At 43.0% G+C, this 18,084-nt stretch overlaps 1 protein-coding gene across 1 annotated transcript; it reads left to right on the top strand.

Annotated features, from left to right (window-relative positions):
* The first annotated feature begins 4,757 nt into the window (after nt 1-4,757).
* Nucleotides 4,758-16,761, top strand: fbxl16 (F-box and leucine-rich repeat protein 16). Its single transcript, XM_060902477.1, has 5 exons — nt 4,758-5,333; nt 6,763-7,271; nt 8,106-8,190; nt 15,997-16,060; nt 16,613-16,761. Exons 1-5 carry the CDS (start codon nt 4,758-4,760, stop codon nt 16,759-16,761), a joined length of 1,383 nt encoding a protein of 460 aa, XP_060758460.1.
* Nucleotides 16,762-18,084: the final 1,323 nt, after the last annotated feature.

Raw genomic sequence — 18,084 nt, 5'->3', positions numbered from 1 at the left:
TGTCGCGTGTGGAGCAGCGACAAAGAGCGAGCAAGAATTGAAAAGACAGAAAAAAGAAACAAAAACATGGAAAGAATACGGTTTAGGTTTCAGGATGGAAAGACTTCGCAGCGAAACACAAAAACAGCAGGGTTTAAATCGGAAATCTAATCAATGTGCTAACACAGAAAAGGTGGACACAGTCAGGTAACAAGAGGACTAAAAATAGGCATATCAGATGAAAATTCAAATTTAATCCAAATTGCTTGAAACTGCTCTCACTGGATTCAGAATTGAATGCAGAACAACATACTTTTTACAGAATTAAAAGATGTTTATCTGTTCTTGAGATATTACAAATCAAAGATTGAAAAAACAGCTTAATTTTTATCAAACGGCCGTAATATTCTGTATGCGGATCACATGGTCCAAAACGGGCCTCATTAACCAATGAGATCAAATGGGCTTTTTTTCTGAATAACTTTTCGATTTTTCAAGATATTTACATGGAAATTGGCAGGAACATAGATGGTTGGATACTGAATACAAAATTTGAAAAATTAGTGAAAACCAATCATGCAAATTAGTATTCCCTGAGTATTAATGATGCTAATTTGGTGAAAACTTAAAATTGGTACACTAAAAAAAAAGTAATAAAAGATTATTTCTAATCCCCTCTTTGTGCTCTGTAGGCCTTTGTATTTCTCAGTAGGGCCTACTAGTGTTTATATGAAATGATATAAATGATTATTTTGATTAATATTCACAGCTTTCAAGGCGAACCTCGAAAAAACTGTCTGATCCACATCCAATAAACAATTCACATGAACTCAACTGAAACTGAGACTCGCGTTTCTGGCTTCTGGTTTTTTAAAATCTCATTCTGACCACTAAGATCTCAATATTTTTCATCAAAACAACTCCAGTTATATTCTAAAATAGTTGTTTATTTACAGGAATCGGTTTGATTTGAAAAAATAAGTAGGTAAAGCTCTGAAAACTCATTTCAAAGTCTCCCGTGAATCAGAACATCAAAACTAGCAGAGGGAAAATTTTGCTGAATCCTTCATCAGAAACAGTGAGAGCGAGAGAACATCCCTATAAAAGTGATCTGATTGATATTGACGAGTAATCCAGTGGGAAACTGATCAGGAGAGAGAGAGAGAGAGCCTGAGCGCTTTCCCGTGACTCAAAAAGAAAAGCACCGTCAGTTTCCCGACGTCCCACGAGCAGAGTTTTTATTCTGTTGTACCGACTTCAACCTGCCGTTACTCCCAAAGTACTGAACAGATCTTAACCAGATACATTTCTTTCAGAAGCAGAGATTATAAGCTTTTTAATGATCATATTCACAATAGAAAATTCAAAATTCAAGAGTTAAACAATGACAGGTTTGGAAACTTTGATCAGCGTCTGTATGGACAGTTTCAGAGCACGGCCAGCGAGCGTCTGATACGGCGATTAAAAGAGAAACAAAGACACGTGAAAATGTCAACAACAGGATGACACGAGAACGTGACACTTAACACATCGAATTAAATCGAATGAAATCGGACGCATTTCTCAAAGAACGTTCACATCAACATGCTCTTTCATTTCTGTCTCTTTAAAGGTCCCAGGTGCAGGGCGGAGTCAAGGAAAGACAGTCATGGCGAGGAAACTACAAACAATTGATTGTAACCAATGAAACGACTTTGCGATTGTAAACATGTCCAAATGAGTCGTTAACTCCACTGAAGCTATTTTGTCAAAAGAATAAAAACCAGCTGTTACATTTTTATTTTATTGTTTTATACAACAAAATAAAAAGTAATATGTTTATACCAGGGCGGCACGGTGGTGTAGTGGTTAGTGCTGTCGCCTCACAGCAAGAAGGTCCGGGTTCGAGCCCCGTGGCCGGCGAGGGCCTTTCTGTGCGGAGTTTGCATGTTCTCCCCGTGTCCGCGTGGGTTTCCTCCGGGTGCTCCGGTTTCCCCCACAGTCCAAAGACATGCAGGTTAGGTTAACTGGTGACTCTAAATTGAGCGTAGGTGTGAATGTGAGTGTGAATGGTTGTCTGTGTCTATGTGTCAGCCCTGTGATGACCTGGCGACTTGTCCAGGGTGTACCCCGCCTTTCGCCCGTAGTCAGCTGGGATAGGCTCCAGCTTGCCTGTGACCCTGTAGAAGGATAAAGTGGCTAGAGGTAATGAGATGAGATTTTTATACCATACTGATGAGATTTACCTTCGTAATTTGGGAACCAGTCTTCGTCAGAAACAATGAAATGTTTCTTAACTGGAAAACAAACAATGACAGGATCAGTAATAAAAAACAACATGTAAAGAGACAGCTTACTCTGCCATTCTCGTTCGTTCGGCATTTGTGGAACTCTCAAGCTAGCTAGTTAACATGAGTGGATGTGTGTTAATCTCTAAAACATTTCATTGAAATAGCTACATTGAGATCTTTGCTGCAACGTGAATAATAATGCTGCTTGTCATTCTTGCTTGCTAGAGTCTTGCGACTTGGTGAAGAAGGAGCTTGTTATTTGAAATCGAAAATATCTTGAAAAATATCGTTTAGTTAGTAGTTGTAATGATTGGAAGAGAATTTCGAATTTTGAAGCCTCGCACATTGCTTCCAAAGACATTGACGGTTTTCTGCTTGAAACATCTGGCATTACTGCTCTCCAGGAATCGTAAAGCACCCAAATGTTTGCTCAGCAAGGAAAATGAGCCCACGTTCAACATCGCCTCGTTGATGGTGATTTTCTTTTCGGAAAGGCTTTCTCTCAGCACAGTGCAGCTCGGTTGTCAGCGCTCGCCTCACTTCCTTCTCCTCTTCTATCTCAGACCTCTTTTCCTGCTTGCTGTTCGTTCTTGAGTCTTTAACCAGACAGCATCACTGGCCTCGAGTCAACTAGAATTTTGATTGGTCAGAAGTGACCCTGTAATTGAGACCTGAGAGTCAACAACATACAGTCAGTCATCGAGTGTACAGTCGAGGAGCTTGTTTTGAACAGTTTTATACATGTTTGTTCAACTGTGACGTCTTCGTTTTCCCAGCCTCTGCTTTGCAACATAAGGTCACCATGATGCACATGCATTTCTTGTGATCTATGCCATAATTCCACCCTCTTATCTCCCAATCTTTGCAATATACTGTATCTTTTAACAGAAACGGTTCTGTACATCATAGAGATTCATGGTCTGAACTTACATGTTTTTGTTTGCAGAAATGTATTCATATCTTACAGCAGTTTTTTTTATAGTTCATTCTGGCATTAAAAAAAGTGTCCCTGGCTCCCCCTCCACAGAAAACACTGATCGAGTGAGAATGGGGCAGCGTGATTCGCGCCCCAATGGATCTCTATTCGAGCTTGTTGCAGTTCCTGTTTTTGGCCACTAGGGGCAATAACTCTGGAGCTAATTATTCTGTATATAAAAGTAAATAATGAGCAAAATGATGGAACATATGCACATATGCCTCTGTGTTGGTCAAATCTTTTTTTTTTAAATCACAGGTCACAAAAAAAAAAGTCAGTGGAATTAAAAATAGACTTGTTCATCTTCACTCCGCCCGTGTAGAAAAAAATATGATGCTGTTCTTTCCCGGAAAGATGAAACTTCCCACAGTCATGTAATACACTGAAATGAAGGTGCACCCACATTTTATTTTTATTATATCAATGTCATATTTCATCCCGCTGTTAAGCTGGGACTTTCCATCTTGCGTGTTTCAGATTGCATAAGCAGTCATGGTGTTTGGCTTCGGCTTTCCCATCATGCATTACCGGCATGTCTTGCATAAGCCATACAGTTGTGTGTCTGCTGTGTGGATGTGTTAGGCAGATGTTATGCTGTCATGTTAGTGTGTTCATGCGCAGGTGTGTGCGTGTTTTCTGCATCTCCGTCGCGGTAAAAGCCTCTCGAGAGGTTCATTCAGAAAAACAGATGAACGTGAACAACCTTCATTGACATTTTCCGCTGCTGGCATCAGTACACTGAGCACGCACATCTGCGCTCGGATTTTAAGGTGGACTGAGAAAAATAACTGCATGATGTCATGGTGTGGGTGTACATCAGATATCGCTCATCAGTTTTTCAGTTCTGCCTGTGGGTCTGCATCATTCTTCATGATTAGATAGATAGATAGATAGATAGATAGATAGATAGATAGATAGATAGATAGATAGATAGATAGCCCTAATTCCAAAAAAGTTGGGATGCTGAGTAAAACTTCAATAAAAACAGAATTTAATGATCTGCAAATCCTTTTCAACCAATATGAATACAATACAAAGACAAGATATTTAATGTCCAAACTGATCAACTTTTGTTTTTTTTGTTTTTTTTTGTAAATATTCACTCACTCAATCTGAATTCAATGCCTGCAACACATTCCAAAAAAAATTTGGGACAGGGGCTTGTTTACCACTGTTTTACATCACTTCTGTTAACAACACTCGGGAACACTAAATGTTTGAGTTCTGAACATGAAATTCATTCCCGTTCTTCCTTGATATACAGTACAGCTTCAGTCGCTCAACAGTCTGGGGTCTCACTTGTCGTATTTTGCGTTTCAGAATGCACCACACATTATCAATGGTAGGCAGGCAGGCCAGTTTAGCACTCACACTCTTTTACTATGATGCCATGCTGTTGTCATATGTGTAGAATGTGGCTTAGCATTGTCTTGCTGAAAAAAGCAGGGACATCCCTGGAAAAGACCTTTTTGGAATCTGTATCACTGATAATAATGTGTTTGTTGTTCTTTGCCAGGCTCTGAAAGCTGAACATGTCAACTCCGAGTGAGCTCAAGTCTCCGTGTGTGATGCGGAACGGCATGGTCAAGCTGCCTCCCCAGCCCAACGGCCTCGGCTCAGCCAGCATCACCAAAGGCACGCCAGCTGCCAAGAACCGTCTGTGCCAGGCTTCCTCGATGCCCCCGAGCCTGCCATACCACTTAGAGGCACTTCCAATGGCCACTGACACCAGGCAGTACGTGAAGCTGGAGAGGCAGCTGGCCCTCGACGAGAAGGTGCTAAACCGGCTGCTGTGGTACTTCACCACGGCAGAGAAATGCGCTCTGGCCCAGGTGTGTAAAACATGGCGTAAAGTCCTGTACCAGCCCAAGTTCTGGGAGGGTGTGACCCCTGTCCTGCATGCCAAGGAGCTCTATAATGCTCTGCCCAATGGCGAGAAGGAGTTTGTGAGTCTGCAGGCGTTCGCACTACGGGGCTTCCACTCCTTCTGCCTGGTGGGCGTCTCTGACCTGGACATCTGCGAGTTCATCGACAACTACCCGCTGTCCAAGAAGGGAGTAAAGTCACTCAGCCTGAAGCGCTCCACCATCACGGATGCAGGGCTTGAGGTAAACATTGAAAAGATGTTACATTTATTTATTTCATATTTTTTTTATTTTGCCATTTATGGGTTTTAATGTGCAGAAATATATCGTACACATAAAACAACATTCGTCTATTATTCTGAATAAATATTTATATTCTGCAAAATATGTAGAATATTAATATACATGAACATCTGTTACTTATATTGTCTTCAATTATATAATTTTTTTTGCATTTTTCTAATATACGTCATGCAGTACCACACTGATGAGAAAAAGTATGTGCCCCTGATGAATTTCTGTATGATCTTGATTTCAGTCATAAAAACCAATTTACGTCTTATTCAAATCTAAGAACGCCACACACTAACAATATACACTACAATTACAGTATTTGCACATGTACCGTTTCAAGATCCATGAGATAAATGAGAAATAAGATGATGATTGTTCAGATTTATCCTGTATTTTGAAAGGAAGTCCATCACATCAATCTTCATTTGCATGATATATTGTGTGATGTGAGCTTGTAATGCGAATTCTGCTCGACAACCTGAATAACTAAAAATCATCCCCCTTTTTTAAAACGAGCACGCAGCCACGATTGCACTCGTCCCACTCACCTCGGAGCTGCTGCTATTTTGAGGCCTGGTCTGCCGTTGTCATGGTGACCACTTGAGTTGTTAGTGATGCTATCCGTGTCAGTTTTCTCTCGAATGTTCGCACTGATCAGTACCTGGACGTGTTCCAATTACCTAAATGACCCGGAGCTTGGATTAATCCCGTGCTTTATCTGAAATCAACGTACCAGAGATGATTGCTCACCAAACAAATCTCATAATTAGGATACAGCGGCTTGAACGAACGTTGAAAACAAAAGAGAAGCTGGTGAAGGTATGGCTGTTTATCGCTGCTATAACGTAAATGAAAATAACATGGAATGAGCTTATTTCACAGATAGAAATGTAACTATAAAGAGACAAAAAGTCCAGCATGTCATTCCTTCACGAAGAAAAAAACTGTCATGATTAGGAATGGCTGTTGGACAAGAGGAAGAAAACACTTCAGAACGTTTTGTTTTTGGAAAACTTCTGCTTCGTCCCGCCACCCTGTCGTTGATTGTTTTCTGATTACAGAACATCTCTGCAAGGTTTTTATTTCTTACTCAAACATTGGTCTTACATGACCAAATATGCAAATGAGTCTTCTGTTTCACTTTCATGATCTGGAGTTATACAGTATATGGATAAATATATATAAATGGAATAGTCCAGGCATGAAATATGCTTTCCGCCAGGCACCCGGGCTCCTGATTTGTCCAGCCGTGAAGTTATAACCAGGAAACAGATTAAACCCACATTAAAACCACTCCCTTCTAATGTAAAATAAATGATGACTGTGTGAGAATGATTAATCCCCTCATCACACTCCCGTATCCTTCCACATTTCTCAGGTGATGTTGGAGCAGATGCAAGGCCTGCTGCACTTGGAGCTTTCAGGCTGTAACGACTTCACCGAGGCAGGCCTGTGGTCGAGTCTGAACGCTCGGCTCACGTCGCTGAGCGTCAGTGACTGCATCAACGTGGCTGACGATGCCGTGGCAGCGATCTCGCAGCTCCTGCCCAATCTGTGCGAGCTGAGTCTGCAGGCGTACCATGTGACCGACACAGCAATGGCCTACTTCACAGCCAAGCAGGGCTGCACGACACGTACGCTGCGCCTGCACTCCTGCTGGGAGATCACCAACCATGGCGTGGTGAACATGGTGCACAGCTTGCCCAACCTGACCGCGCTCAGCCTCTCAGGCTGCTCAAAGATCACAGACGATGGCGTCGAACTCGTGGCCGAGAACTTGCGCAAGCTGCGGAGCCTCGATCTTTCCTGGTGCCCGCGCATTACAGACGCCGCACTCGAGTACATCGCTTGCGATCTGCACAAGCTTGAGGAGCTCGTTCTCGACCGGTATGTGAGACAAAAATGATAAGATGTTGTTGTGGGGAAATTCTTCACCTCTTTAAGGACTTGTTCAGCAAGTGTTCATCTTCTATGTAACAGCATTTAAACTGAGATTTTCTCAACTGCAAATTCGTGATGATGCATTCGAATCCAAACTGGCGATTCAAATCCCATGGCGTGTGCAGTCCGATGTTTCTTCAGTTCCCCACTCACAGATTTAGTTCCGATCGAGGAACGAGGTCTACCACTAGTTATATATTAAGTTGTAGATATTATATCTCTCTGAAGAGAGATTATGAAGAAAAAGAAAGCTTGGAATGAAGTTTCAGAGATCGTCAGTGCCTCTGGTGAGTGTACGTAGCTAGTTGAGTTAGCTTGCTTTGCTAATCTGCCAACAAACGTAAAGAAAAAACAAGCATGTAACAGGTAAATCAAGCAACCCATTTTCACACTGATTAATTTGTGCTTAACTAGTTAGTTTTAGTATATAGATATACTCTGGATATAGCCAGTAGCATTTTGATATCAATGACTGGATGATCTACTTCTTTCAGGCATATTGGATACCAAGATCGCGAACATCAACTCGAGGCACTTGTTATATGGACGACTCGACTTCACATCATCGATAATTCATGTTTCTAAGATTCCATCAACAACAAACAAAAAATACTGTCTTGATAGATCATTAATTGGTGCTCCATGTCACCACAGAAAGTTGCTTTTATCACAGATTCTCATCCAGTCCAAGTGCGTCTGAAGAAAATATGGCCTGACTTGCATGACCAAGTGAATACACCCTCAAAGTGACTGAAGTAACTGTGTGATTTTTGTCTTTAGGTGTGTGAGGATCACGGACACAGGCCTCGGGTACCTCTCTACCATGTCCTCGCTTCGCAGTCTTTATTTACGCTGGTGTTGTCAGGTAATTACCGTCTAAGCCAGCTTAACCCTGTAATTAAAGCGAAGTTCTGTGTGGGTTCTACTACCATGACTGTTTTAATACTACAACGTCTACTATAATCATTCATTTGGGAAATGGATTTTCACAAAGCAAGGCAGTGTACGAGAGAATACAGTTATCGAGCTGTTGAAAGACTCAAAAGGAATAAATAAGGATTCTTTGAAAATTGTGTAGGATTTGTGCATGTGGGCCTCGATTTTAGCATTGCTAGTGTTGACCACCGAAACCGAGACCAAGTCATGACCAAGACCAAAGTGTATTGAGACCAAGACAAGACTGAGACTTTGAGGAGTTGAGATCAAGTCAAGAAGAAGAAGAACTTTATTCATCACACGCTTGTGAAATTCTTCTCTGCATTTAATTCATCTGAAGCAGTGAACACACACATGCACACACACACACACGTGAGCAATAAGCACACACACAAACCCAGAGCAGTGGGCGGCCATGCTAACAGCACCCGGGGAGCACTTGGGAGTTAGGTGCCTCGCTCAAGGGCACCTCGGCTCAAGGCTGTCTCATATTAACCTAACCAAAGTCAAGACTAAGACCAAGGCAGGGTGAGACCGAGTCAAGACCAGGACCAGACCAGTGGGTGTGAAGTGGGGTGGGGTCAAAGTCCCTTCCCACGCCATGGGGCGCATAGGGCGGCGCCGATCTCTGTTTCCATAGCCCTCGGCCTCACGCCTATTACATAGCTAGGGTTACAGTGGGGGGGCTAGTCCTCTGGTAACCGCAAGTTGGCCTAGTGGTTAGCATGTCCGCCTCTCGATTGAGAGACCGTGAGTTCTACTCACGGTCTGGTCATACCAAAGACCATGATAAAAAAATGGTACCTGCTACCATCTGGCAAGGCACGCTGCAATGCGAGTGGGGAGTCAAACTCTCGCGGTTACCAGTGAAGGTGGAGTGACGGCTATTAACAGGAAGAAAAAATTTCAAATAAGCAATGAGTCATGTCATTGGTCACATTTGAAGCAGGAAATTTTACATCCATTCAAAGTAATGATGTTCACAAATAAATCAAGCAATGCACAGGCAATTTCATGAATCCCCTGCAGTTGTGGTCTTGAAATAAAATCAAGAGTCCTTGATGTCATAGACCGAGTAAAAATGCGGTCGATTCCGAGACGAGACTGAGACCTTCAAAAAGTGGTCTTGAGACCGGTCTCGAGTCCTACAACATGATGCAATGCTGTTTGACAATTTGATGGAACCACTATACTGTATATCATGTGAACAACACTGTCTTGTTGCATCATATTACAAACTACATTCTCCAGCAATGCAAAAACTCCGCTCTTGAAGTCCACATTTTCTATCCCGGGATACTTTCCGGCTGTCCAAACCATGTTCTCAGATGCAAACCTCACAACATTCGCATTATGTTCATTCTGGGAAGCCCAGAAACTCTTCACGTGCAGAACTCGACTCTGAATACAAGGAACTTTCCTTATGTAAATATTAATGGAACCGTTGGACATGGTCTTGATTCAAGCCTGGTAACTGGGTCATCGTCTTTTCGACCAGCTCGAAAAGTGTAACCAGAAACGAGTGCAAGATCATTAAAAAACAGAGCAAACTATAGTATGACCCAGGAATCCTGTAAACATTCATCACAAAACAATAAATTCAGCTCGTCTCGTCATCATAACCATTGATTCATTCATCTTCAGGAAGCGTTTTATCTTGGTCAGGGATGTGGTTAATCTGGACCCCATAGGAGAGTGACGAACCGGGAAAGGATACATCATGACTGATAAAGAAGGCAACTGGACTTGCTTGAAATCCTTGAAGATGTTTCACCTCTCATCCAAAAGGCTTCTTCAGTTCTGTCTGACTAGTGGGGAGTTCCAGGTATTTATCCTGTAGTGGACCAAAAGCAACCCGAAAAGGAGAGTTGTTGAGGTCACATGGGTCGTTGACACTCTCAGGCTACATCCACACGACAACGGCAACGAGATTTTTTTTTTTAAATATCGCGTCCACATGGGCAACGGATCAGTAAAATATCAGGTTCATATGGCAACGCAACGCTTGCTGAAAACGATGCAATACACATGCCACACCACTACGTGCGCTGTAAGAAGGTCCCATCGGAGACACCAGAACAATAGAAGAAGTAGACGCATGCGCATAAACCCCTTCTTCTGTAGCATCACCCACATAAAGTTTTGATTATTAATCAGTAGCGTAAAACGAAAGACGCGGAAAGAGGAATGAATGGGGGTAGATGGAAGCCGGTACGCCAACATTCTGATATCCTCCAGAATTCTTTAATGGTCCGGAATAAATTAAATGCTACACGTTGATGGATTACTTTGTTCTTCTACGCCCTTTATGAGGAATGTATTGTCGGACTTAAACCAACATCTGAAGAGGTGAGATCGCTCCTTTTTTTTTCCTATGTTTGCTGGCGGGATTGTTTTTGTTTTTGGAAAGCGCACGGGCGGTGCGCGGTTTGGTTATACTCAGTACTTCCGCAGTGTTTGGACTAAAGACTCTGCCCTAAGGGCTATTCTCTCTCTCTCTCTCTCTCTCTCTCTCTCTCACTTTGCACCATTACACAATAAATATTCACAGTGAAAATATTTTGTAAGCGCGTTTCATGAACCAAGTTATAGGATTTGTTGACAACTCGCATCGAGTTCGTTACACTTCTACCCGGCGTGAAGCACTGACAGTCATGTGGTTGTGACGTCATCGTAAACAAATCCGTTCTACTCATCCAGACGACTTCGCAACGGGGCCATTGCCAGATTTTCCACTCTGGAACCCGTTCTCAAAAGATTTTGTTTTGGGGCACCCAAAATGCCGGTGCCGTGTGGACGCCAGGCCGAAACGATAAACAATTTTATCAGATTCACCTGAATCCGTTGCCGTGTGGACAGGGCCTCAGTCATCCTGTAGTTTGTGAGGATCACAGGTGTGAATGGTGTTAGCAGCCAAGAAGGTCGTTGGCTCTCTCTGCCATCATATGAGTCATTGAAGTCAGCTGAGTCTTGGTGTGGATGTGTATTCAGTTTTTTGGGAAGTGTGCCAAGGACTGCATTGTAGGTGGCTGATAAATGGTGTCTCAGACCACCTCCTCTGTTCAGTGATGGTCGTTCCAGATTGACGAAGATGGCTTCTTTTGCTCCTCTTTCAAACCACCGGTCTTCTCTGGCTAAAATGTGTACATTGTACAGTCCTGAGATGAAGATAGACTGCAGAGTCCTGGCCTGAGGAACTGGCTCTCCTGTGTTGAGCCATGCGCTTTTGAAGCTGTTGTTTCGTCTCCCCAATGTACAGGTCTGTACATTCCTCACCGCATTGAATTGCATACATTACATTGTCCTATTTGTGTCTGGGTATTCTGTCCTTCGGCTGGACCAATTTCTGCCTCTGAATGGGTCTGAAGTGTACAGGGATGTTGTGTTTGTAGAAGATCCTCATGAGTTTCTCAGATAGTTCAGAAATGTAGGGAATGACAATGTTCTTGCATTTGTTGTTGTTTTCTTGCCTATCTGTTATGTTTCTTTTCCTGGTCTTGACCCATGTGACCTCAATGACACTCCTTAGGGTTGCTTTCGGTCCACTCAAGGATACATACCCGGAACTCCCCACTAGTCAGACAGAACTGAAGAAGCCTTTCAGATGAGAGGTGAAACATCTTCAAGGATTTCAAACAAGCCCAGTTGCCTTCTTTAGCACCTATGGTTTACGATAACCTGGATGACTGAGAACGTTCACAGATATCATGACTGATAAGAACCAAACAGGAAGTGAACTTGGTGTCAAGACGAAAACACAACCCTGGAGTTTTTCAATGAGAACAGGTCCAGCAGCATTTCCAAAAATCCCCATTTTAGGTGCTCCAAAATTCCCAGGACACCACCTGAACACCAGGTGTAAATATAGCAAGAGTGATGCATTTTTAAAACTCAAACATATTCCAGTGATACGGACGTAGCCTGAGAGTCACCAACGATGAACAAGGAGCTTGAATTTAGACTCAAGATCATGCACTGGTGGGTTTATCACACAGCATTTTATCAGTAGCAGACCGTGAAAATCAGACCAGATCTGAGGTCCTCATGCTGTATGTGCTGAAGAAGTAGAAAGATGCTGAGTGGGTGTACGTGGCAAGAAGAACTGTCTGCTAATGCCCACCACTTTAGTTTCAAAGAACACAGCCAGGGATGTGGGTGGTGAAGATGGAAGAGGATTGAGTGGAGGTGTTAAAAGTGGAGAACAGTTTGCATGTATTCAGAGTCTTGTTGCTGTAATCGCTGTTGAGCCATCGCAATGTTAGAAGAGAAAGTGGAGAAGAGGATAAAGGTCCTGGACCTTTTTCTTTTGGTAGTCTTGGGTACCTCGCAACTGGCTGGCTGTCTGCATCCTCATAGTTGAGGGCCGGCGATCCAGGACGCCATCAACTCGCTTCCCTGAACTCTCTTGGGTGATTATAGCACACCAGAGGAACCCAAACCCTCATCTGGTGGTAGGTACACATCAGTGGCGGCTGGTAGTCTTTCAAACAGGGGAGGCTGGTCGGTTACGATATTTCCAGATTTTAAAAGAAAAAACACATCAATTTTGCCCATACTCTTGCCTCTGATCTGGCTGATTGTTGGCAGGGTCACAAACTGTGAAATAACAGGTTCTTTTGGCCCATTAGCCTACTGTCCAATATACATGATGGTGGTGTTGGGGGGAGGGGTATATTTTAACATTTTATATTTTAAAATTGTGGCATGTTGTTTAAAAATTGACCTCGGCTGTGTTTTTGTTTAAAAATGTTTTCCAAATTGTAGCGGTGTTTAATTCATATCCAGAAAAACATATATTCCAATATAATATACTCAGCATTAACATTTTAAATAGATTCTATATTTTTGGTCCATCCATGACATATTACTAAAGTAGCCTATTTACTGTTGTTGATGTGGGTCACTTGCTGTTAGCCAATTCACTTTCTCGTACCAGGAGAGCTGAAAGGAACAAGTATTATTCCCTACCTTTTTCACCAAGTCAATTTGAGGCGTTGGTCTACCCTGCTCTTTAATTTTAATTTTTTCCTCGAAAGGAAGACTGGCAAATGGCTTCGCCAAAATTAAATCAGCAATGCTTGGCATCCGTGCGCCGTTTTCTTGCTAGCTGACTAGCCCCCTCAAGTTCAAGTTCAGTCACTCAAATAAACGAAATTTCTGGAACTAAGATAGCAAACTTGACAACACTATATTTACACTTTATTTACAATGAAAATATAAATGCACTTCAATGCACTTAAAACCGCCCAATTGGGCGGGAAACCGCCCAATCTGGCAACACTGTCGCTGCCTGTCTATAGTTGAAACGAGCTGTCAATCAAAGAAAATATCCGGCCGCTTTCACCAATCACCAGTCTCCTCGCGGAAACTGCCATGTCCCTCCCATGTGAGGCTCGGAGTCCGTGGGCGGGCGTTTTCGCAGTATTTGTTCAGTAACCGTCTTGCATTTTGAGATTGAAAAGCGCATCGCTCCCAAATGCCGTTGAAGTCCACTGAGGCTGGGAGTCCGTGAGACTCCGTGGGTGGGCGTTTTCGCAGTATTTGTCCAATAATCGTCTTGCATTTTGAGATTGACAAGCACATAGCTCCCAATCCACTGAGGCTGGGCTGCATCGCGCTGTCACGAGAGGGAAAAACTCAGGCGCACATTAGACGAACTGGGGAAAGTGATAACGGAATGATTTCGCACTGTAGTGGGTTGAGCACATATATTTCTATGATTCTGGATCTGAAATAGCAATGTTATAAGGTCGGCTATAACATAAGCCTAGCGCAATTCAACCTACATGATGTTCGTCATTTTTAGAGGAGGCTGAGCCTCCCTCGTTGTCTTAGAGCAATCGCCCGTGGTACACATACACACCTATGGGCAATTTAGAGGCGCCAGTTGATCTAATCCACATGTCTTTGGACTGTGGGGGAAACCAGAGCACCTGGAGGAAACCCATGCAGACATGGGGAGAACATGCAAACTCCACACAGAAAGGCCCCCCATCAGCCACTGGGCTCGAACCCAGAACTTTCTTACTGTGAGGTGACAGTGCTAACCACTGCGCCACTGGCTAACAATACAAATTCCACAATTATGAGAAATTGAATCACAATCATTCATGAGCTTTGAACCAAATGAGAGAATAAATTAATGCCTTCTATGTTGAACAGAAAAAATACTGAATCTCCATGAATCTGGAACATATTTTACATAGAATGGATAATTTTGGGGCCAAGTCAACCAAACATGGTTTGCCTCAAGCCCAGATCAGGTTCTGCAGTGACGACGATGGATAATACTGGACTCTATTGTTCACTCTCTTGTGATTGGCTGCTGGTTGCTGACAGCTGCTGCCTGGAGATACTTTCATTTCGACAGTTTGGGAAAGAATTCCTCGAGCATGGACTCAGCATTTCAGTAATTGTGATCAAAGTCCAGTGAAAAGGAAGACAGCATTAAACTCGTATAATCTACTTTCAGAAAGTAGGAAAACTAGCAAAGGTCAAAACCAGGAAGTATAACAACTAAAGTCTGAAACTAAGCTAGATAGATAATCAGCTGTAAAATCAAGGTGCATCCGCAAAGTCAGGGTTTCCTGACCACATGGATTCGACTCCTTCGCACTCGAATTCAACTTTGAACTAATTTACGCGACCAATAAGATGAGACCTTGTATGTGACGTCGCAAATTCGCAAATCGCTATTTACAACAGAGGAGCTGCTAATTCCAAAACTCTTTAAAGACATCAAACCTGTTCTTGTCGAAGCTACAATTCATGGAATCAGTCGCTGTACTACTTCCAGGACTCTCGGATGAAGTTGAACTCGCTGTCATTTGTCCAGGCTCATGCACCCATTTTCTTCCTCTCTTGATGACATAGCACCACTTCAGTATTGTGGGAAAAACACTTCTCATTTGTCTAGCGTGCCGACCTTCGTAGTGACTGAGCGAGCGCCAGATGTTGATCATCTGTAGTCACCAAGTCTGGAGGCTTGGAAACCCACGATGCCTGCTGATGAGATTTTGCAAAGAGACAAAGGAACAGGACGAACTAGTCAAAGTGAAACACGAACAGCTGAACATGTTAGAGTCATCAACCAATCACAAGGAAGGGGCGGAGACAGGACTGAAACCAAAACAATGGCACATGGCAGTCAAAACATAAACACAGGACATGCACTTAAAACCAAACAAACGAGAGCAGCTTTCTGGTAAAGATGAACCTAATAGCACTTTTCAAAAAAAAAAAATTATCAAAATCGATTGAATTTTTTCAAAAAGATGTTTGGGCTGGGCGGCACGGTGGTGTAGTGGTTTGCGCTGTCGCCTCACAGCAAGAAGGTCCGGGTTCGAGCCCCGTGGCCGGCGAGGGCCTTTCTGTGTGGAGTTTGCATGTTCTCCCCGTGTCCGCGTGGGTTTCCTCCGGGTGCTCCGGTTTCCCCCACAGTCCAAAGACATGCAGGTTAGGTTAACTGGTGACTCTAAATTGAGCGTAGGTGTGAATGTGAGTGTGAATGGTTGTCTGTGTCTATGTGTCAGCCCTGTGATGACCTGGCGACTTGTCCAGGGTGAACCCCGCCTTTCGCCCGTAGTCAGCTGGGATAGGCTCCAGCTCGCCTGCGACCCTGTAGAACAGGATAAAGCGGCTACAGATAATGAGATGAGATGTTTGGGCTGGCTGGGGTTTAAAAAACAAAAAGGGAACTCAAATAAAAAAAAACTTATTTTGTGTGTGTTTGTAGGTGCAGGACTTTGGCTTGCAGCACTTGTTTGGGATGAGGAGTCTTCGTCTTCTGTCTCTCGCAGGTATGTCCGCTTCATTCTTTCCATTGGCCAAGCTTTCTTTCTTTCTTTCTTTCTTTCTTTCTTTCTTTCTTTCTTTCTTTCTCACTGCCAGTGATGATCCTTTTTCTGCTTTTCTTTGACATTTTTTCTTTGTTCTTTCTTTCTTTCTTTCTTTCTTTCTTTCTTTCTTTCTTTCTTTCTTTCTTTCTTTCTTTCTTTCTTTCTTTCATCGCTCCCTCATTGTTTATCCTTTTGTATTTTGTTTCCTTTTTTCCTCTTTCTTTTGTTCTTTCTCTCACTCACTCTTTCTTTTGTCTTCCTCGTTTTTACTTTTTGACTTCCTTTTTTCTTTCTCTTTACATTTTTCATCTGTCGTTCATGCCGTCCTTGATTTTTTTCTGATTTTTGCTGAAAATTCACTGTAACAAGCAGGAAGTGCGTTTCTTGCAGAAGTAAATTACGCTACAGCTTTCTTGTGCTTCTGCCGTTGACGTGATGAGTTGATGATGAGCAGGAAGTTCAGGACAGGAAGTGACTCTCACATGTGCATGTTTGTATCATTCCCTGCACCAGGCTGCCCCCTGCTGACCACCACAGGCCTCTCAGGCTTGATCCAGTTGCAGGATCTGGAGGAACTAGAGCTGACCAACTGCCCCGGAGCAACGGCCGAGCTCTTTAAGTACTACTCCCAGCACCTGCCGCGCTGCATGGTCATCGAGTAGAGACGATGAAGAGCCTGCACCCTCCTCATCATCGAAAAACCTTCCTCCTTCAGCGAACGAAATCAGACTGATGACTAAACCCCCAAACTCATCTTAAAACCCACGAGGGGAATCGACGGAAAAGGAAAAGATGGAGTCGAAGATGAGGCAGCGGAAGAGGAAAAAGGGAAGCTGGTCGGAATATTCTGGATGTTTCCGATGTATTCATTGGCCTCGGCTGATGCAGGAAAGTGAAACGAAAGCAAGCGACACAATCCGAGGCGTCAAGCTTCCATCACAACCATCAGCCTTCATACATGAACCATGAACCATGAAGTGAAATCGAACTTTTTACATCTTGCCATTTTTTTTCCCCTTGGAGCAAAAAACGATTCACGCAACTCACTCCGTGAACTCCAGAAAAACAAGACGAGGAGAAGCTCCCAAAAGAAAGAACACAAGCTATCAAAACTTATATTTTCGCTCTTTGCTATATTTACACTCCGTTTAGTGAAGTCGCCTGTGCGAAAATAAAAATGCTCAAATTATTTGCTGTGAACAGCCGTGTAGATTTTTTTCTTTTTTTTTTTGTGTCAGAGCTGCAGCTGCACGCTTCCTTACTTGCGCTTCTTTGTCATGCCGTTCCTCTTGTGTTCCTTCGGAAATCTTATTTTTTTTAAACGATATTTTGATGAGGATTACTATGAAATGACTGCCAGGAACGTTTGGGAATAAAATACGATAGATTTGATGAAGGATTTTTTTTTTCAGAGGGAGAACTTCACTGTACTTCACTGTATACAGTAGATATTCCATCAAGCTCGGCCATTTGAACGACTTTTGCTGAATTCTGGTGTTGATCTTAGTGACGCAGGTCTTCAGTATCAATCCAACGCAAACATGAAGACTTGTTGCAATGCAGCTGCTGCTACTGTAGAACCCAAACACGGACAAAATGCATGGTGCGGTTTTCCATCATTTTAGACATTTCTTTTTTATTTCCAGCGCAAAATAATATTTACTCAAATGTACGGATCGACGTGGAAACTGTAGATATTTATAACTCTCAATAACCACAGGCCTGCTTTCAAATGCTCGTTTTTCAGTCCGGTTTGACGGTTTACACTTCGTCAGTGCCTCTCTCAGGCCATCACCAGGTATAGATACTGTACACACACACACACACACACACACACACACACGATGCAGAAAAAGGTTTGTAACCCCCGGCTTGGCTTTCAGACCCTGTTCCTCACCACCATGATGACATTTTGTGCGATGAAATCATCTGGAATGTTCCTGTAGATAAGAACAGCATTATGAAATGTAAATTAAAGGAACAAG

The sequence above is a fragment of the Neoarius graeffei genome, chromosome 20, assembly GCF_027579695.1.
Source record: "Neoarius graeffei isolate fNeoGra1 chromosome 20, fNeoGra1.pri, whole genome shotgun sequence".
Lineage (NCBI taxonomy): Eukaryota > Metazoa > Chordata > Actinopteri > Siluriformes > Ariidae > Neoarius > Neoarius graeffei.
The sequence above is the reverse complement of the archived record's forward strand: the minus strand, read 5'-3'. Positions and strand labels throughout refer to the sequence as shown.